This window comes from Musca vetustissima, unplaced genomic scaffold, assembly GCF_032173495.1.
Source record: "Musca vetustissima isolate MV318-11 ecotype Yass unplaced genomic scaffold, APGP_CSIRO_Mvet_v1 utg1456, whole genome shotgun sequence".
NCBI classification, from domain to species: Eukaryota; Metazoa; Arthropoda; class Insecta; order Diptera; family Muscidae; genus Musca; species Musca vetustissima.
Window position 1 is genome coordinate 271,265 of NW_026882470.1, and position 16,873 is coordinate 288,137.

Consider the following 16,873-nt stretch of genomic DNA (forward strand, 5'->3'; position numbering starts at 1 on the left):
ATTTTCCATGTGGCACATGATGTCACTTCTAATATTCATTAGCCTGCCTGCACTACTGGTCATTGTTGGTGGGTCTCTCCACAACGATGTTTGGCATGCGCCATTCTATTTCAACTGAAACTGGAAACACTTGGCTTAACACTTAAAACAGACTCTTGAAAGATCATGTGATTCCGAAAAAAATACTACAAAATACACCAAAGACAAGAAAACCACACAATGATCAACCAGTAGCCATTTGCAAAATGAAGCAGAACGAAAACAAATGGACGCGCCGACGACGACGGTCATCGATCGCTACCACTTGTATGGATAATACTTTGTTTATATGGACATACAATCAATGTTTTATTGCTTTCTAAGATTTGCAGCCAAACATATTGGCTTCTTAGTAGATGTGTATGAAGACCGCTAAAGTTTGATTTTCAATTTCAGCGGCACTGGCAGCAGCAGCCACAGTCGCCACATGTTCGCCATACAACGAATTAAGCCATATATTTTTTTGAAGGGGGCTAGTGGATGGTTATATGATACCATCATGAAGCTGGAGGAGGATTGTCGAGAAAAGGGGTTCCTCCTTGGTGTTTGCTTTATTGGTCACACACAAATGATGTTTTGTTTGGAGTTTATTTTTTTATTTGGTGTTGATTTTTGTACGCTTTATTTCACTTGAATTGTCAATAATTCTGAAAATAATCGTGATCTTGTCGTTTGACAAAATAACAGAAATGACAAAAACAACAACAGCACACTAATAACAACTCATGTGACAGCAATGCTTTGCAGCCACAAAACTAAGGATTAATAATGTCAGACATAAAAGCAACAACAACCTAATGAACACCAATTGTTTGCAATGTTAAATGACGAAACCAGGCAAAGATCGACAGACCACAAACTTCTTTAAAGAAAAAATCAGAAACAACCCTGAACTCCTAAAGTTAAGACATTTGATACTTGTTAAAAATTATTATTACACAGAGAGAATAATATGGACAGAATCGCATACAAACGCCAATTGGTATTCAAAAATATCAGAGGGTTCTTCAAGTAGTATCTATCCGAAGCAATCTTAGAAGACGTGATAAATAATTAACTTCCCAAAATGAACAAGATCGTTACATCAAATCCCGAATTCAGAGGCTAAGGGACGATTTAGCTAGAGAGAAAAAACCTTTTCCGATCAAGAAGTTGTGTCTGGCACACCATGAAGTCTGCGAAAATTCGTCATTGTGTCTGACGTATCGACAACCTTATAAAGAAATATTACAATAATTGAAGTAAGAAAATCGTTTCTGAGGATCACAGTTGATTAATTTAACCGCATACAAAAATAATGTAAAAGGTGCCCTGAAGACAATGCAATATGCCAAAGTTATTCTTGAAGGTAGCTTCGGTCAATACACGCCAAGTTTCAACTTAAAGACGAAGAGATTGAAAAGAAATATTGGGTCATTGTATCTGACATGTCGACAGGGTTATAACGAAATAATAACAATAATTGAAGAAAGAAAATCGCTTCTTAGGATCACAGTTGATTAATTTTACCGCGCACAGGAACAAAATTAGATGTTGCCCTAAAGATAACGACAGAAATCAAAGGAAGGAATCTTCAGTCATTACACGCTCAGTTTCCAAATAAAGGACGAAGAGATTGAAAAGAAATGTCTGGAGTTATGCGGAAAATAAAGATGGAGATTTAAGGATGATGTTCAAAATACTTTGAAGATAAATTTGTATTACCGAAGATTTGATCGTTGGAGCGTTTTAAGATAAAAGTCTAAATACCGAAAAAAATCCTATAATTTTTTCTCAGTGTCCTACCCAAAGAAAATTTCTGATCCATTGATTTTTTGTTGTTGTTATTTCGTCTATCGAACAAATTAATATTCCAGCCAATGGTCAAACATATTTATGGTCTTGGCGTCTTGAGATTTTAATAATCGTATGTTTTTTAGTTTTATTTTTTAGATGAACATTTTCGGAATATATGCATGACATGTGCTGATTGGTGGTGCTAGTGTTGGTGGCCTATTCTAATTTGTGTCACCATGTCTTACATACAATATTTTGTTTATTTTTTTTTTTTCAATAAAAACTATATAATTTTTATATAAAAAAGAAATCACGTATAACGAAACAACTTTTCGATGAATCATAAAGAGTTTTTTGCTTTTGTTTACCAGTTCAAGTTATTGTGCAGTCTCTGTTCAATAATTAAATTATTTAAATTTTCTGTGCACAGAAAAAAATGTAAACAAAATTTTGCAAAGAAAAAAATTGCAAATGATTCACCTTAACCAAAAAAGAAGCAATGATTTATCATTGAAGAAATATCTTTTTTGTGATAGGTTAGTTTACAAAGACGAAAGAGAATTTCGAAGAAAAATAATGAGTGTCCTAGAAAGCAGGCACTAAGAAAAAACCTTATTTAACAAACCGGAATAATTTTATTCTAAATGTGTTCTTTAACAGTTTCTAATTAAAACCTTTAAAACAAAAGTATACTCATAAGTTCCCGAGGCCTAAAATTCTACTCAACCTAATTTTTGTTTTCATTACTTCCAAATCTGATAAAAAGAAGCCAGAAACGATCCTCTTACATAAAAACTACTTTGACAGATCACTGCTTTTCAATCTGGACATACCCAAAGTTTTTTACGAAGTGGAGATCGTAGCACGTAAGGTAAACTACAAACGAAGATATATGTTGGAAATGTTGCACATTATAAATGTCCCTGAGGAAAATCGCATGAATTATAACACGGATACGGAACCAGCAAAAAATTTAGTTGAGTAATTTTTAAGGTCCAATATAGGCCACATCTGGCCAGACAAAACTCACGCTGTACAATATCTGAAGCATGGAAATTTGCGCAAGCAAAGAAAGCAGCTCTTGGAGTGTTTGAGAGAAAAATTATTTGAAAGATCTACTGATCGATGTCGAATGAACCATGAGCTACACCATCTATACACGGTCATCGACATAGACGCATCGATTTGCAGCGACTACGGCGGCTAGGCCATTTTGTATAAATGGATGAAGATGTCCCATCTCAAACAGCATATAAAAGCGAGCCCACTGATGGTTTACGCAGAAGGGCAAGGCCATTTTTTATGGTCCATTATAACCAGACAAATGTACACTCTACGAGACCCTGAAACTACCTGTACTGTTGTGTGGATCTGAAGCATGGGTATTTGCCAAGCAGATAAGGCAGCTCTTGGTGTTTTTGAGAGAAAAATTCTTCGAAAGATCAACGGGATACGGAATGAACCACAAGCTATACCATCTATACACGGACATCGACATAGTCAGAGGCATCGATATGCAGCGACTACGGTGACTAGGCCATGCATATAAAAGCGAGCCTACTGATGTTGAAGGGGAAGGCCAAGAATAAGATGGAACGGTTAAGTGAAAGATAACATATCGAAATATGGTCTTTAAAATTGGAAAAACTACGCACAAGATCGAGGCTCCCGGAAATTTTTTCTAAGCTCGGCTTATGGAACAAATGTTCGATCTCGAGCCAGCCAATAATCTATGAGATTCAGCTAAAGAGAAAACCTTTTCGGTCATACGCAATCCAAGGAGTCGACGAAAAGGAATCATTATGTCTGGCATATCGACAACATTATAAAAATGCATTACAAAACTTGAAAACATAAATAAAACTTCAAAGGTATTGGAAAGAGAAAATCGTTCCGTAGGATCACAGTTGATTAAATTAACCGCACATATTACCACAAGTTGAAGGGCCTTGAAGACAGCGGAAGATGCCAAAGCTAGACTTGAAGGCAGACTGCAGTCATTACATGCTCGGTTTCAATAAGTCCTAAAGAATGAGATGTCCTAAAGAAAAGGAATGCCCTGACCTGGAGAAATAAGCGCTCCTAAGTATGTATTATAGGCTTGGATTTTTTAAAGAATATTTTTAATTTCGATTAAAGGTGTGGATTTTTTAAAGAATATTTTTTAAGGTCTATTAGTGGTGTGGATTTTTAAAGAATATTTTTTAAGGTCTATTAGTGGTGTGGATTTTTTAAAGAATATTTTTTAAGGTCCTAATGAGGCGTGGATTTTTTAAAGACTATTTCTTAAGGACCTTTAAAAAAGGGGTTTTTTTAAAAAATATTTTTTGAGGTATATTAGAGGCGTGGATTTTTTGAAAGAATATTTTTTTAAAGTCAATCCCTTATGATATTCATTGGCAATGATCGATTAAACCAATTTTTTCTTAAATTTACAATAACCTCAAAACAAACAAAAAATGATAAAAAATCTCTCTAAGTTCCTGAGGCTCTGAACCCACCCAACCCGACTTCAAATCTAATTTTTTTTTATTTTCCTTACTTCAATTTCATGCCATTTCGTCACACACATATCTAACAATTGTTCACACCTTAGCATGTGTCTATCTATTTCTGCGACTTGCAATGCACTTGATTATTATCATTGCTCACTAAATGGCCGGAGGATCTAATGAATATTTATATAATCATAGAAATTATATGAGCAATTTGATGATGTTTTGATCTTAATCACCGATTGCTGGTTTTAATCAATAAAAAATAATAGTAGAAATGCTATAATTGTAAAACTTTGTTTATGACAGGCTATTAAATTAGAAAAAAAACAACAACTACGGATCGGCTAGCTTTGTTGTATTTAAAACAAGGGGGGTCAGTTGTATTTACATTCAAGCACAAATATTGGAAAAAAATGAAAAGTGTTGATTGGCTACGTATAACTCATGCCTGATCTCTTGGTGCTGATGATGATGATGACTATTTGGCCCGATGACTATGTGAGCACAACAAATGAGCAAGAGATAACACCAACTATTGATTAGGTTTCATAACTATCACCACTTTTCAAAAAAATTATAAAAAAATACCTACAAGGCAAAAGGCATTTCCGTTCCAAAACATTTTAGAGGCGCAATTGTTTATTTTTTATTTGCATTACCCAGAAGGGAAATTATATAAGGCCCCCTCATTGTCTTTTCACTAATTTACATTCGCCAAATGATTGCAGTTTTACGATTTGCTGTGTTTTTTTCTTAAAAAAAACAACAGCAACAAAAAATTGTATTTATAATTTTAATGACATTTTTATGAGCCAGCAGCAGAACCCCCGCAAGATTTCTATCTTTGTTCATGGCCAACACAGGTTGTGCGATTAGCATTGCATAACTTGGCTAAATAGAAAAAATACAGATTTAATTAATGTTAATCGATTTATGATAGGGGAGAGAACCTCTTTTACAATTTTGTGGGCAATTCATTAATACCGCTACATTGTCATGCTCCTGCATGACAAATATATTGTTATTATTATTTTTATTAATTTGTGTTTATTTAATTTTCTTATACAGTTTCTGTTTTCTGTCACCATCACCTTCACCTCTTCTTCTACACAATATTTCAATTCATTAATTTCGAAACGCTCTTGAAGCCTTTGACTCATTCATTACATTTCTAAAATAGCAAAAAAACTGAAAAATAAAATTAATGCATAAATAAAAAATACAACAAATTTGTAATATTAATAATAATAGCAGACAAGTTGTTCGGGGGCGTGTGAAATCCCTGTTTAAATAAAAAAGCGCGCAATTGTATACAACAACAGTCATTAGAACGAAGAACGAGCGTACGAACAAATGAAACACTCATACCCGCCGCTATTTGCTGCAGCGGGACAAGCCAAGCTTCTTACTAAGCCAAACAAACAAACGGCAAGCTTAATTGCACTCACCCGATCTCCTTCTCTACAGATCTCTTTTCGCAAAACGAAAAAACTTGCAAAGTGCAAACAAATTTATATATAGTGGTTGTAATTTCTAAAAATAGATGTACAATCAGAGTTCTATCTGTGTAAACTTTGTTGATTGCCTGATGCCTGCCTGCTGTTTTAGTCCCACAAACGTCGTGCTAACTGTTAATGGGAAGGGAGCGACATTCATAGATAAATGTGTGAGAGTTACAACAAATTATTGTAACATATTGCATTATTGTTAATCGATTTGCTGCTGCTAGTAGTGATAGTTCTGGCAGGAAATCAATGGATATCTGTTTGAAATATTTACATCTGGAAATTATAGATAAAAATTGGAAGGGGTCATATATCAATTATTAAATGCAATACTTAATGCATCCATGTTTATCAAATCCCTTGAAAATAGCCGACAAATTAAAACCAGGCAATAATTTTATGTTCTAATGCTTATGTTATATTGCCAATTTAGCTTCTCAGGCACATAATCTGAAAAAAAATAAGGCACTGATTAAATTCAAATTAAAAATTATGTTCATACAAATCTATTTTTTACTGGCTACACGAACCGAAAGCATACATTTCTCCATCCAATCACTAGACGCAATGATACCAACATCTATGGTAGATGGATAGACCGCTAAGAATTTCAGTCCTATGACAGCAAATTAAAACCGAGCAGCGAATTTTTGTACCTATGGCCTCAGTACACTCCTACGTTAGATTCTTGGTGTATATCATCTGCAAAAAAAGAGCAATACTTAAATCATAATTTAAAATTATAATCCAATTGGAATTTTCCTTATTTTGATAAAAAAAAGACTGGCTGGACAATCTGAAAGCATATAGTTCTAAATCCAATAACTAGACGCATCTACCTCTGGTAGACTAGATATGATTGACTGCCAAGAGCTTGAGTCCAATGACGAATTAAAATTGGGCAGAGATTTTTTTTGTTCCTATCACCTGAAAAAAATAAAGTCATGTTTAAATCATAACTCGAAATTTTATTCCAACAAACCCAATGTTCCTTATTTTGATATAAAACTGGCTGTTCGAACCGAAAGCATCCAGTTCTAAATCCAAAAACTAGACGTAATGGTACAATACCCCTGGTGGATGTGAAACTAAATATGATAGCAGCCAAAAGCTTAATTTTTATGACAACAATTTAAAACCGGTCACAGTTTTTTTTGTTCCTATGGCCACTCCTACTTTATCGTTTCAGTGCATATCATCTGAAAAAAATAATGAAAATTTTAAATCATAATTCAAAATTATATTCAGAACAAACCCAATTTCCCCTATGTTAATATAAAGACTGGATCCACCATTCCAGCGCATATAGTTCTCCATCCAATAAATACGCAATGATACCAATAATCCTGGAAGATGAAAAGCTAAATATAATAGACAGCTGGAGCTTGAGTCCTATGACAACGAATTAAAACCAGGTGGAGATTTTTGTTCATATGGCCAAAGTATACTTATAATTTAGCTTCTCGGTGCATAATTGAAATTCATATTCAGACATAACCAATTTTTTTATTTTGATATAAAGACTGTCTGTATGATCACAAAGCATCTAGTTGTCCATCCCATAACCATATGCTATGATGCCAACATCCCTAGTACCACTCCCTGGATACCACTTTTTGAGTTGGGGGAACAGACCAAGAGAAAGCAGAGTTCCTTCGTATTATTTCGGCATAATTTTCTCCAAGGAGGTTTTTTTATTTCATCTAAGTTAACGATTATTTTCAGACGAACTCAGTGTTTCTTCAGTTATCGTCAGAGCCACAACTTTATCAAAATTGTTTTCATATAGTAGGGGAACAGACTGATAGAGAGCTAAGAGTTTGCGTACTATGATTGCGTCAAATTTTTCTCCAATGATTGTTTGAAATTCATCTAAATTCGAGATTATGTTCAGACGAACTCAGTGTTATAAGGTAAATGGAATAACATTCTAAAAGTTACCAACTTTTATTTGGCCTTTATATCATCATAGTCTAGAAAACATATATGAATCTTTTCAATAGAGGTTCCCTTTCTTTACTCGACAGCTTTCAATTTGGCCCCTTTTTTTGCCACAACCTATGAAAGAGAAAAGAAACATTCAGAATTATAGCTAATTTCAAAAAAAAAATTTAAATTTTTATATATTAATTTAATTATTTACACTTTTTTATTATTTTAAAACAATCACTGTGTAGCATTTCTTTACTTACAACTTTCTCTGTGGCTTTTCTCAAGGACTGACTTACCTTTAAACTTCAATGTTCGGGTAACCGTTAATGTTAACCTTAAGTAGAAACAACAGACACTATTCCAAGCCTTCTTTAATATTTTCTCCCTTTTTTACAAATTTCCTGGGAAGGAATTGTTTGAATCCATAAACCAATAAGTACCATTTCCTTCGTAGAAATATCAATTTTTTTCTCTCTCTCTCTCACCTTACCCCTATTCTCGCTCTCTTTGTTATACCACATTGTCTCATAATCCATATTTCATGAGGAAATCAAATAATGTTATAATTTACTATTTAATTGTATTATTATATTATTTATATTTTTTTATTTATTTATTATAATATTTATATATTTATTCATTATTTTCTTTATAAATTTATAAAATCATTTAAACATACAGCTTTTAATTTTACAAAATCACCAAACAAAAATATTAACCGCCAGCTGGTATACGCTGAGAGATGACATTGCCAGTTTTAAATGTCATCAAAGACAGTTGTTGCCTTTCATGCACACGAAGTTAGTGGCAAAGTAACGTAGGCAACAGTACGTTAGTAAACAGTAATGTAATGACGTTTTATGCTTATTTGTCGCACTTAATGGAAATTTAAGGCAATTTTTAACCGATTTTATGTATTTATTTGTATGAAAACTAATACTAAAATCAAAGGGGAAGAGTAATTAAAAAAAAAACTTTTTGCTTTAGTTACATTTTCATCACACGTGTTTTGTAACTTAATCACCGTTTAGGTTGTCAATTATAACTTCATCAATAAAAAGTTGGAGTTACACAAAAATTTTATTTTTGTGTAAATGTTTTTATGCATTTTTAAACATATCAAAATTATTAAATTATTGAGTGAAAAAATGTATTATTGATTAAATAAATAACCGCTGACAAATAAACTTTATGTAATTTTAGTTCTAGTCAAAACAGCTGGGATTTGGTATCTCGATATAAAAATCGTGTCGTGATTAAAAATTTATTGGGTGGGCCTTTATCATCATAAATGTGTGAACATTGATCGTCATAATAGTGACTATAGGAGTACATCTAGCACCAATGATTGAAAATATATGTTTGTGAGATATTTTGAATTTTATTTCTAAATGTTTTTTGTGGTCTATTGTTGCTCTCTTTCAGAACCTGGAAGAATCTTCTAGTAATCGAAATTGTTTTCCATTTATCCTTTGAAACCCACTTTTTGAGTACGGGAACATACCAAATGTTATTTTTTTGTACAGGTTTGCAGCTACAACCATATGAACAGGTAGCGTACTGCAAAAATCTACTAGATTCTACTATTTTTTCCGTAATTATAAAAGGAAAATTTGTTATCAGTCCATTTAAGAATAATTTAGTAGTCTAAGTTTTCTTGACTTTGCCTTTGATTTTTTTATTTTGGCGTTGAAACGTTTTTTGAGTACCAAGAATATTTTGGCGAATTTAAATGAATTATTTCTTGTGCTACATTTTATTAATTTCAGATGGCCTATTTAATTTATCTTCCATTTAAACATTAATTTCCCATCATTTAAAATATATTAGAGATTCTTAGATCGACTTTTCCCCATCAATAACATAAAACAATCGATTATTTCCTTTTCCCATTGGTTATTCAACAGTCGACCTTCTTAACCCTAATTAGCAATTCTCTACAATCGCTATTTCTCCAGAATACGCTACTTAAGCGGAGTGTCCATCACACCTCATTCGTAAATTTTATTAATTTCTTCTGGTTCCTCTTTGTGTTGCTTCTTTATCGGATATTTTTTCTCTGTCGTCCCCTTTTAACAGCTGGAACGTTTTTCATTTCGTTTGCAGTCAATTGAAAAAGACGCCAACAAATTGACAACTCACAACAGATTTCAATTACGGAAAAGATTTTCAACTTATTAACAATAAATCATCGCATTTTAAATCAAATAATCGGAAATATTAATTAAGTTTGTTAATTTGCAACAAAAAATATTAAAAATTTGCCATATTTGTGCAAAAGTGTTCTTGTAATTGATTGCCAATCAAATCAAAGCGGGATTTGTGTATAAAAATAAAAAATACAAAAAGCAAAACATAAACGAAGATAATTACGAAAGCAGAAACAAACAATCTAAAAAAACAACAACAGCAACAAAGCAAAAACAATTTTCTTCTTCTTCCTCCGTTGACATCGCAAAACTAACCTCACTTTTTAGTGTCGAGTATACCGAAACAACGAAAACGTCAAAAACGCGCGTACGACGACGGCACACACACAACACATCACACACAGCTCCTCTTTTAGACAAAAAGAAAAGGCATAAAAGAACGGCTGCTCTGCTGGAATAAGACAGATTTTTAAAGATAAACAAAGGTAAGTGGTCCCTAAAATTGGAAGCAGACTAAAATATTTATTTGCAATTAATTTTCTTCTTTTTGCTATACCAGTTGTTGGCTGCTGTATTGAACGGAGGCGTACATTGTCTGTGCCCCTGTCGTCCCATCGTTTGGACCAGAGCAGCAACAGTCAACGACGTTGAGAATTTCTGCTATAGACAAGTGGGAAAATAATTTTGCAAAAATTTCACCCAAACGAAAACAAAGTTTTCAACATATCAGAATGGAGGTGGACGATGCCATAGTTATGGCCGAAAAGCCAACGGCAGCAACAAATGTTACGGCCACAGCAGTTAACGAAGACCAGACTGTACTTGGTGCGGCTGACGAAAGTGGCGGCGAACGGGAACAAAATACACCAACAAGTTCGCTAATCAAGCAAAAACGTGCCAAACTAAAAAATGACAAAGAAGAACCACCAGGAGGAACAACCGATGCGGTTACACACAATGAATCGGCTACACCATTTAAATTAGAAGTTTCTGGTTCGGAAGGCGAGGAAGAAGAAGAAGCAGATGATGGTGCAACCAGAGCTGCCATAAGGCGTAAATTATTGTCTACACCCTTGGAAGAAGACGGCACGGCAAATGATGGTTTGGATGAGTATGAAACAGTGGCCTTGAAACGTAAACGTTATGAGGTGAGGAGATCGGGATCAGAGGATTGTCTTTTGGGTTTCGATGAGCTGAGTGGAGAGGCGGAATTGGTAAAGCCAGAGGAGGTGGGAAAAGAGGAACAGGAGGAGGAGGAGGTGGGAACTCAGGTTAAAGCTGAAGCTGTGGAATCACCTAAATCGGTTAAGAAGGTAAGAAAATTTGATGTGAAAAAAATTTAATTTGAAATAATTATTTTTTAAATTCTATTGCAGACACCACCACAAAAATCTGCTCAGTCACCGGTGCAAACTGCCTCACGCTCATCTTCAAAATCCCCTCACAGTCAAAAAGCAAAATCTCCAAAATCTCCGGCCTTGCAGTCGTCACCCACAACCAAGCCTGCTGCTGCCCAGAAAACACCACCCAAACCCCATATTGTGGCCGATGGTGAGGAAACAAATGGTGGCCAAGATGTAGAAATGAAACCAGTTGTACAACCTCCCCCGGTGGTACCGAAAAAACCTTTATCTCCCCAGGATGAATTTTATAAGAAACCCTTTGATTTTGGCTGGAAAAGAGAATTGGTGTGGCGTGCCAATATAGAAGCCAGTAAGGATAAAGCCGATGTATATTTCATTAGTCCAGCTGGCAAGAAGTTAAGGGCTCGAAATGAAATTATCCCGCTATTGGAGGGCGATCTTACCATAGATCATTTTAGTTTTGCCAAGGAGCCATTGGGTGCGGGTCCCGAATTTGAAATTGTGCGTAGCGCCAAACCCTCATCGCGATCATCAGTGGCCACAGCTACATTGGCAGCGGCTCCCTCACCACCCATTGTAGGCAAACGTGTGTCGAAACCCAAGGGTCCCAAGGGAGCCAGTCCACCACCGCAAGGCTGGACACCCAGCAAGGCTTTGAAAGTTAATAATGCTGCTCTGCTAAGTAGTTCTGGTAATCCAGGAAGGCATTCGTCGTCGGCTTCATCACATCATCATCATGTACAACAAAATATGACATCTACACCGGTTAGCAGGAAACATGATAATGCCTCGGCGGCAACGGGCGGTCATAATGCCAGCAGTCATCATTCCTCGAAGAATAGTAAACTGAAAAAGTAAGTAAAACATTTTTATTGATATTTTTTTGATGTTTTTGTATATGTAGTAGACATTTGTGGTATCCTATCCCCAAACCCCTCCTCATGAACTAGTTGAAAAATTCTTGTTTAGCTCGCTCTCGTTATTGCTTTATTTTTTTGTGTCTCCCCCAAAAAAGGTCCTTTAGATGCTAAAACAAAATTTGCCAACAACAACAACAAATATGTTATCTTCTCTTTTATATAGATCCTCGTCATCAACATCTTTAGTTGGCAAACCAAACAACGAGGGTGGCAAAAATTCGACCTCTAAGGAAACCTGCAACATTGGTTGTGCCAAGGCCACCGGCCAATTGCCGCAATTGCAGTGTACAAAATGTTTTTGCCTTTATCATCATGAATGTGTGGCCATTGATCGTCAGAACAGTGACTATAGGACCACATCTAGCACCAATGGTCGGGAATATATTTGTGAGGTGCATTTGAAATGAATTTTTGTTGTCAATTCATAGTTTATTTTGAAAATTTCTTTTTTTCAAAGGCTTGCAGCCCGAAAACTGTAACCACAACAAAATCAAGTAATCACAACAATACGACTGGGGCAACGCCGCTGACATCGGGAACTGCCGCCTCAGGGTCACCGGCCTCAAATAAACCGCCAAAACCCGGGCCAGTGAATGCCAAAATGCGCCAGGAAAACAAATATCCCCAGACAATAGCGGTGGTCAAGGGCAAGAAATATGTTATGGTTGCCAAGCCATTGACACTGCCACCCAACGAGTGAGTTTTGTAAAGTATTGCAGAGGTTTCCTTTTTACATTAACTAAAAAAGCGAGAGCAGAGCGAACATATTTATATTTTAGGGGCATGTTTTGTTTAGGCTTTCATGAATATTTTTTGGAATTGATTTTGAAAACTAATTTTAATATGTGTTTTTTTTTCTTCTCCTTGTTTAGGCAAGTCAACAATGATATTGAAAATGATTTGAAACAGATAAACGAAAGCATCAGGAAAAATCGCAAACAATCAAACAATTCCCTTGATGGTTATAATTCTCATAATTCTCAAGTAGCTGCTGCACCGGTGGATCATTCGAGTAAAATCTTTGCCACCAATTTCTTTGCCAATGTTTCATATGCCTATGATTCGTTGCTGTGTATTATGAAATATTTGAAAATACATGTAAGTATATAAGGGGATTTTTCCAAGGAGAGGTGTTATGGATATCAAGGATATAAGAGCTAAAGCAGAGGCTATCATCGCAAAGGTGCAAAAATAGAAAAAGGCGGAAGAAAAGGGTCATAGAGTAAGCACGTTCAGCGTTGGGGATTAATGACTACGAACATTAAAAATGTCGCTACGAAGCTAATTCTCGAAATTTAAAGGGCCATACACCGTCAGTAAAATATTTCCAAACGACCGATATGTGGTCAAGCATATAGAAAATTTGCCAAATAACCCAGATTTCCTACGAGGGGGAGTAAAGAAAAAATTGATAATCCAAAATAACACCTCTCTTTGGAAACCCTTTTTTTAAAATCAATATAAAATACGAACAATTTGTATTATAAATTATATTTTTCACCTTCCAGGAACGACCTCGTGCCGCAGCTGTTTGTAAATTATGGAATCTAGCGGCCAAGGACACCTCCTTGTGGAAAACTGTACGCATGAAAAATTCCAAGGTATGCAGCTGGTCAGGTTTTGCCGCCGCATTGCGCCGTGGTGAAACCAAACATTTGGATTTACGTAAAATGTTACAACCCAGTGGCCGTAGTGAAGATCTGTGGAATGATTTCTGTGAAAATATTGGCACTGTCTGCTCCCTGGAAAGTATATATCTTTGCCGTTGTTCCGCACGCGTCGTCGAAAGTCTTTTCCAATCTAATCGTAATTTACGTATTATCAATGCCTTGGCCATTAATGATGATACCATAAATTTGGAAAATATCTCACGTCTCAATTCGTTGGAAGAATTACGTTTAAGGACCTGTGAATCGGGTGTATTGGCTGGTGATCTGGCTCCCCTGGCCACACTCAGCAAATTGACCCATCTCTCGCTGACCTCCATAAAGGGTTTGGGTGAGAAGAGTGTTGAAATTTTGGGAGAATTGAAAACGCTGCGTTCCCTGGAACTGGGAGAATGTGGTGATTTTGATTCCACCTTTGCTGAGGCCGTTCTACCCAAACTCATTAATTTACAGAGGTTGCGTTTGGAAAACGGCTCGGTGACAAATGTCTGCACATTGGAAATTCTTGATTCAGTGGCCCGCCTGGTGCAACTGCAACAATTGGAATTGGTAAATTTCGACATCAAACCCGGCTTCGATGAAAAGTTGAGCCTGTGTACAAACATTACCAAATTGTTGATCATTCCCACCTATATTTCCCAATCGGCGACCACAAATCAAATTGTGTTAAGTGCCGTCCAGCAAGTGGCCGATACACTGCGGGTGTTCACCTGGTGTGTCACCGTAGAGCTATTGCGTGTCACCGCCCTCTATGTGGATCAATGTGAAGAGTCCACCAAAAAGGAAAAACACCACTTCGATGAGTGTATACCAGTTCTGAAACCTGTGCCGGGTGCACCGCCCAATGATGAAGATGAAGAGGAACTGAAGGCCCACAATGCCGACACGTCGGGAGAGGAAAACAATGGAGATGTGCCACAAATTGAAATTTTACCCTTGGACAAGGTGGAGACCATTTTGGCAGAGAATTTGCCCAATACGAAATTTACAATTGTTAAGGTGCCCTATCATGTGACATGTAAACAACAATTGGTGGACTAAAGTGAAGAAGTGAAGGGACGAAATGAAGGAAGGATTTAGTAAATGCCCAACCACATGTACACTTAGAAAAGTGTATGTATGATATTTGTTTTTTAAATTACCTTTTAAAGGAATTACAATACTTCCACAAAGGCGGGAAGTGAAGTTAAACATTATGACGCAGAGAACGAGGGAGAGTGAGACAGAGGGAAACCCAAGAAGGACACCACTATTGTGAATAACTTGGAATTTTTTTTTGTAATGTAAACAAATATTTTTTTTATTTTTGAAATCATGTGTAATATTTGACTGAAGAAATGAACATTGTAATAACGGAAAACAAAGAGAAGAAGAAGAAAAAAATTCTAAAGGATTTTTTTTTTTTAAATAAAATATTTTTATTATTTTCATTTTCAAAAGGAGGTAAGGACCATACCCCCTTGTGTAGGTTTTTAAGGATAACTTAGATTTTAAAGAAATAAAATAAGTAAATATTAACTCCCTCACCACTTCCTATGACCCAAAAATTGCGATTTTAAAACAAATTGTAAATGGATAATGGATGCAATTTCGATAGAAGGGAGATTACATTTTACAAAATTTTGTTTTCTTTTTTTATAGAATATAATTAGCATAAAAAAGGTAGCATAAGGTAATATCACACACACAGCAACAACAAAAAAATAAAATTACATTTAACCTGAAAAGAAGAGTACCACGTGGTTGAAAATTAATAATAAAAAAACAATTATTTGTAACCCTGTGGTTTTGTTTAAATATTTTTAAAACACGATTTCAATGATAATGATTTACAACACAACAAAATTTGATAACCATGAAAAAAATTCTACCGAACAACAAAATATTTTGATTATTTGTTGCAATTAAAAAAAGAAAACAATGTTGCAATACTTTGTATATTTTTTTAAATATTATTATTATAGCTATACAACATACACATATAATTTTTTTGGAATAAAAAAACTCTATGCTTATAGAATATTATTAAAAAAGATTTGAAAAATAAATCAGATATATTTTAATTTCTTTGGGGACGAGGTATAACAATAATTATAAGCAAATAGATTTTTTTATTTTAATTTATTTTCATATATGACAAACTAGCAAAAATGCCCAAAGAGATTCAAAAACCCACAACCAATAAATTTTTATTAAAATGTTAAAAAATTCTCTGTCAGAAAAAAACCAACAATAATCAACTTTGTATTAAAAATTTATTACAAAAAAATTCTTTGTCAGAAGTGGGATTCGAACCCACGCCTACAGAGTAGACTGCGACCTGAACGCAGCGCCTTAGACCACTCGGCCATCCTGACACATGCCAGCTGGCTGGCAAATGTTGGTTTTGTTTCCAAAACACCAATGCCATGGCATTGTGTGTGCTCTCTGTTTACTCTCTTAGAACATATGGCAAAATTTAACCCTCATTTGGCAGTGGTGGGTCATTAGAGAGTGGAAAAATATTTTAAGTGAGAAATGTTAAAAAAATTTTAGTTTTAATATGGAAATTAAAATTCAATCAACTAGAAAAAATGCTGATTGGTCTTCTTATAAGACTCCTATGTTATTAGGAGACCCTCCACAGATCCGGTATACTTATAGGAGAATCGCTATAGGTCTCCTAAATTAATAAGAGACCGGAGAATTTCATATATTAAAGGAAGACCGTCTATATGTCCCTTATATTAATAGAAGTCCTTCTGAAGGTCCCCCATAGGTCCTATATAGGGGTATAGGTTTTCCAAAAATATAATAAGAGTCTTTATTTAGGTGCCCTATAAATATAAGATACCTAATTTAGGTCTCATATAATAATTATAAACTTTCTTTAGGTTTCCTATAATAATAAACTACCTTCTTTAGGTGTCCTATAAATATAAGATACCTTATTTAGGTCTCCTATAATTATAAGATAATTTCTTTAGGTCTCCTATAATAAAACACATTCTTCAGGTCTCTTATAATAATAGGAAACTATCTA

The 16,873-nt window shown here is 35.0% G+C and overlaps 1 protein-coding gene and 1 non-coding gene across 2 annotated transcripts; one reads left to right on the top strand and one right to left on the bottom strand.

Annotated features, from left to right (window-relative positions):
- Nucleotides 1-10,631: 10,631 nt before the first annotated feature.
- Nucleotides 10,632-14,892, top strand: LOC133328932 (uncharacterized). The gene is made up of 6 exons (XM_061537440.1): nucleotides 10,632-11,213; nucleotides 11,277-12,118; nucleotides 12,348-12,576; nucleotides 12,642-12,880; nucleotides 13,057-13,282; nucleotides 13,693-14,892. Exons 1-6 carry the CDS (start codon nucleotides 10,632-10,634, stop codon nucleotides 14,890-14,892), a joined length of 3,318 nt encoding a protein of 1,105 aa, XP_061393424.1.
- Nucleotides 14,893-16,125: 1,233 nt separating this feature from the next.
- On the bottom strand, nucleotides 16,126-16,208 carry Trnal-cag (transfer RNA leucine (anticodon CAG)). The gene has a single exon. It is a non-coding gene; the product is annotated as a tRNA-Leu (tRNA).
- Between the last annotated feature and the right edge of the window lie 665 nt (nucleotides 16,209-16,873).

Bases quoted from the DNA above. Each gene is read 5' to 3' on its own strand.
- LOC133328932 (XM_061537440.1), top strand. From the start codon at position 10,632: ATGGAGGTGGACGATGCCATAGTTATGGCCGAAAAGCCAACGGCAGCA. The intron at 12,119-12,347 runs GTAAGTAAAACA...TCTTTTATATAG, and splicing joins AAGAATAGTAAACTGAAAAA to ATCCTCGTCATCAACATCTT. The intron at 12,881-13,056 runs GTGAGTTTTGTA...CTCCTTGTTTAG, and splicing joins TTGACACTGCCACCCAACGA to GCAAGTCAACAATGATATTG.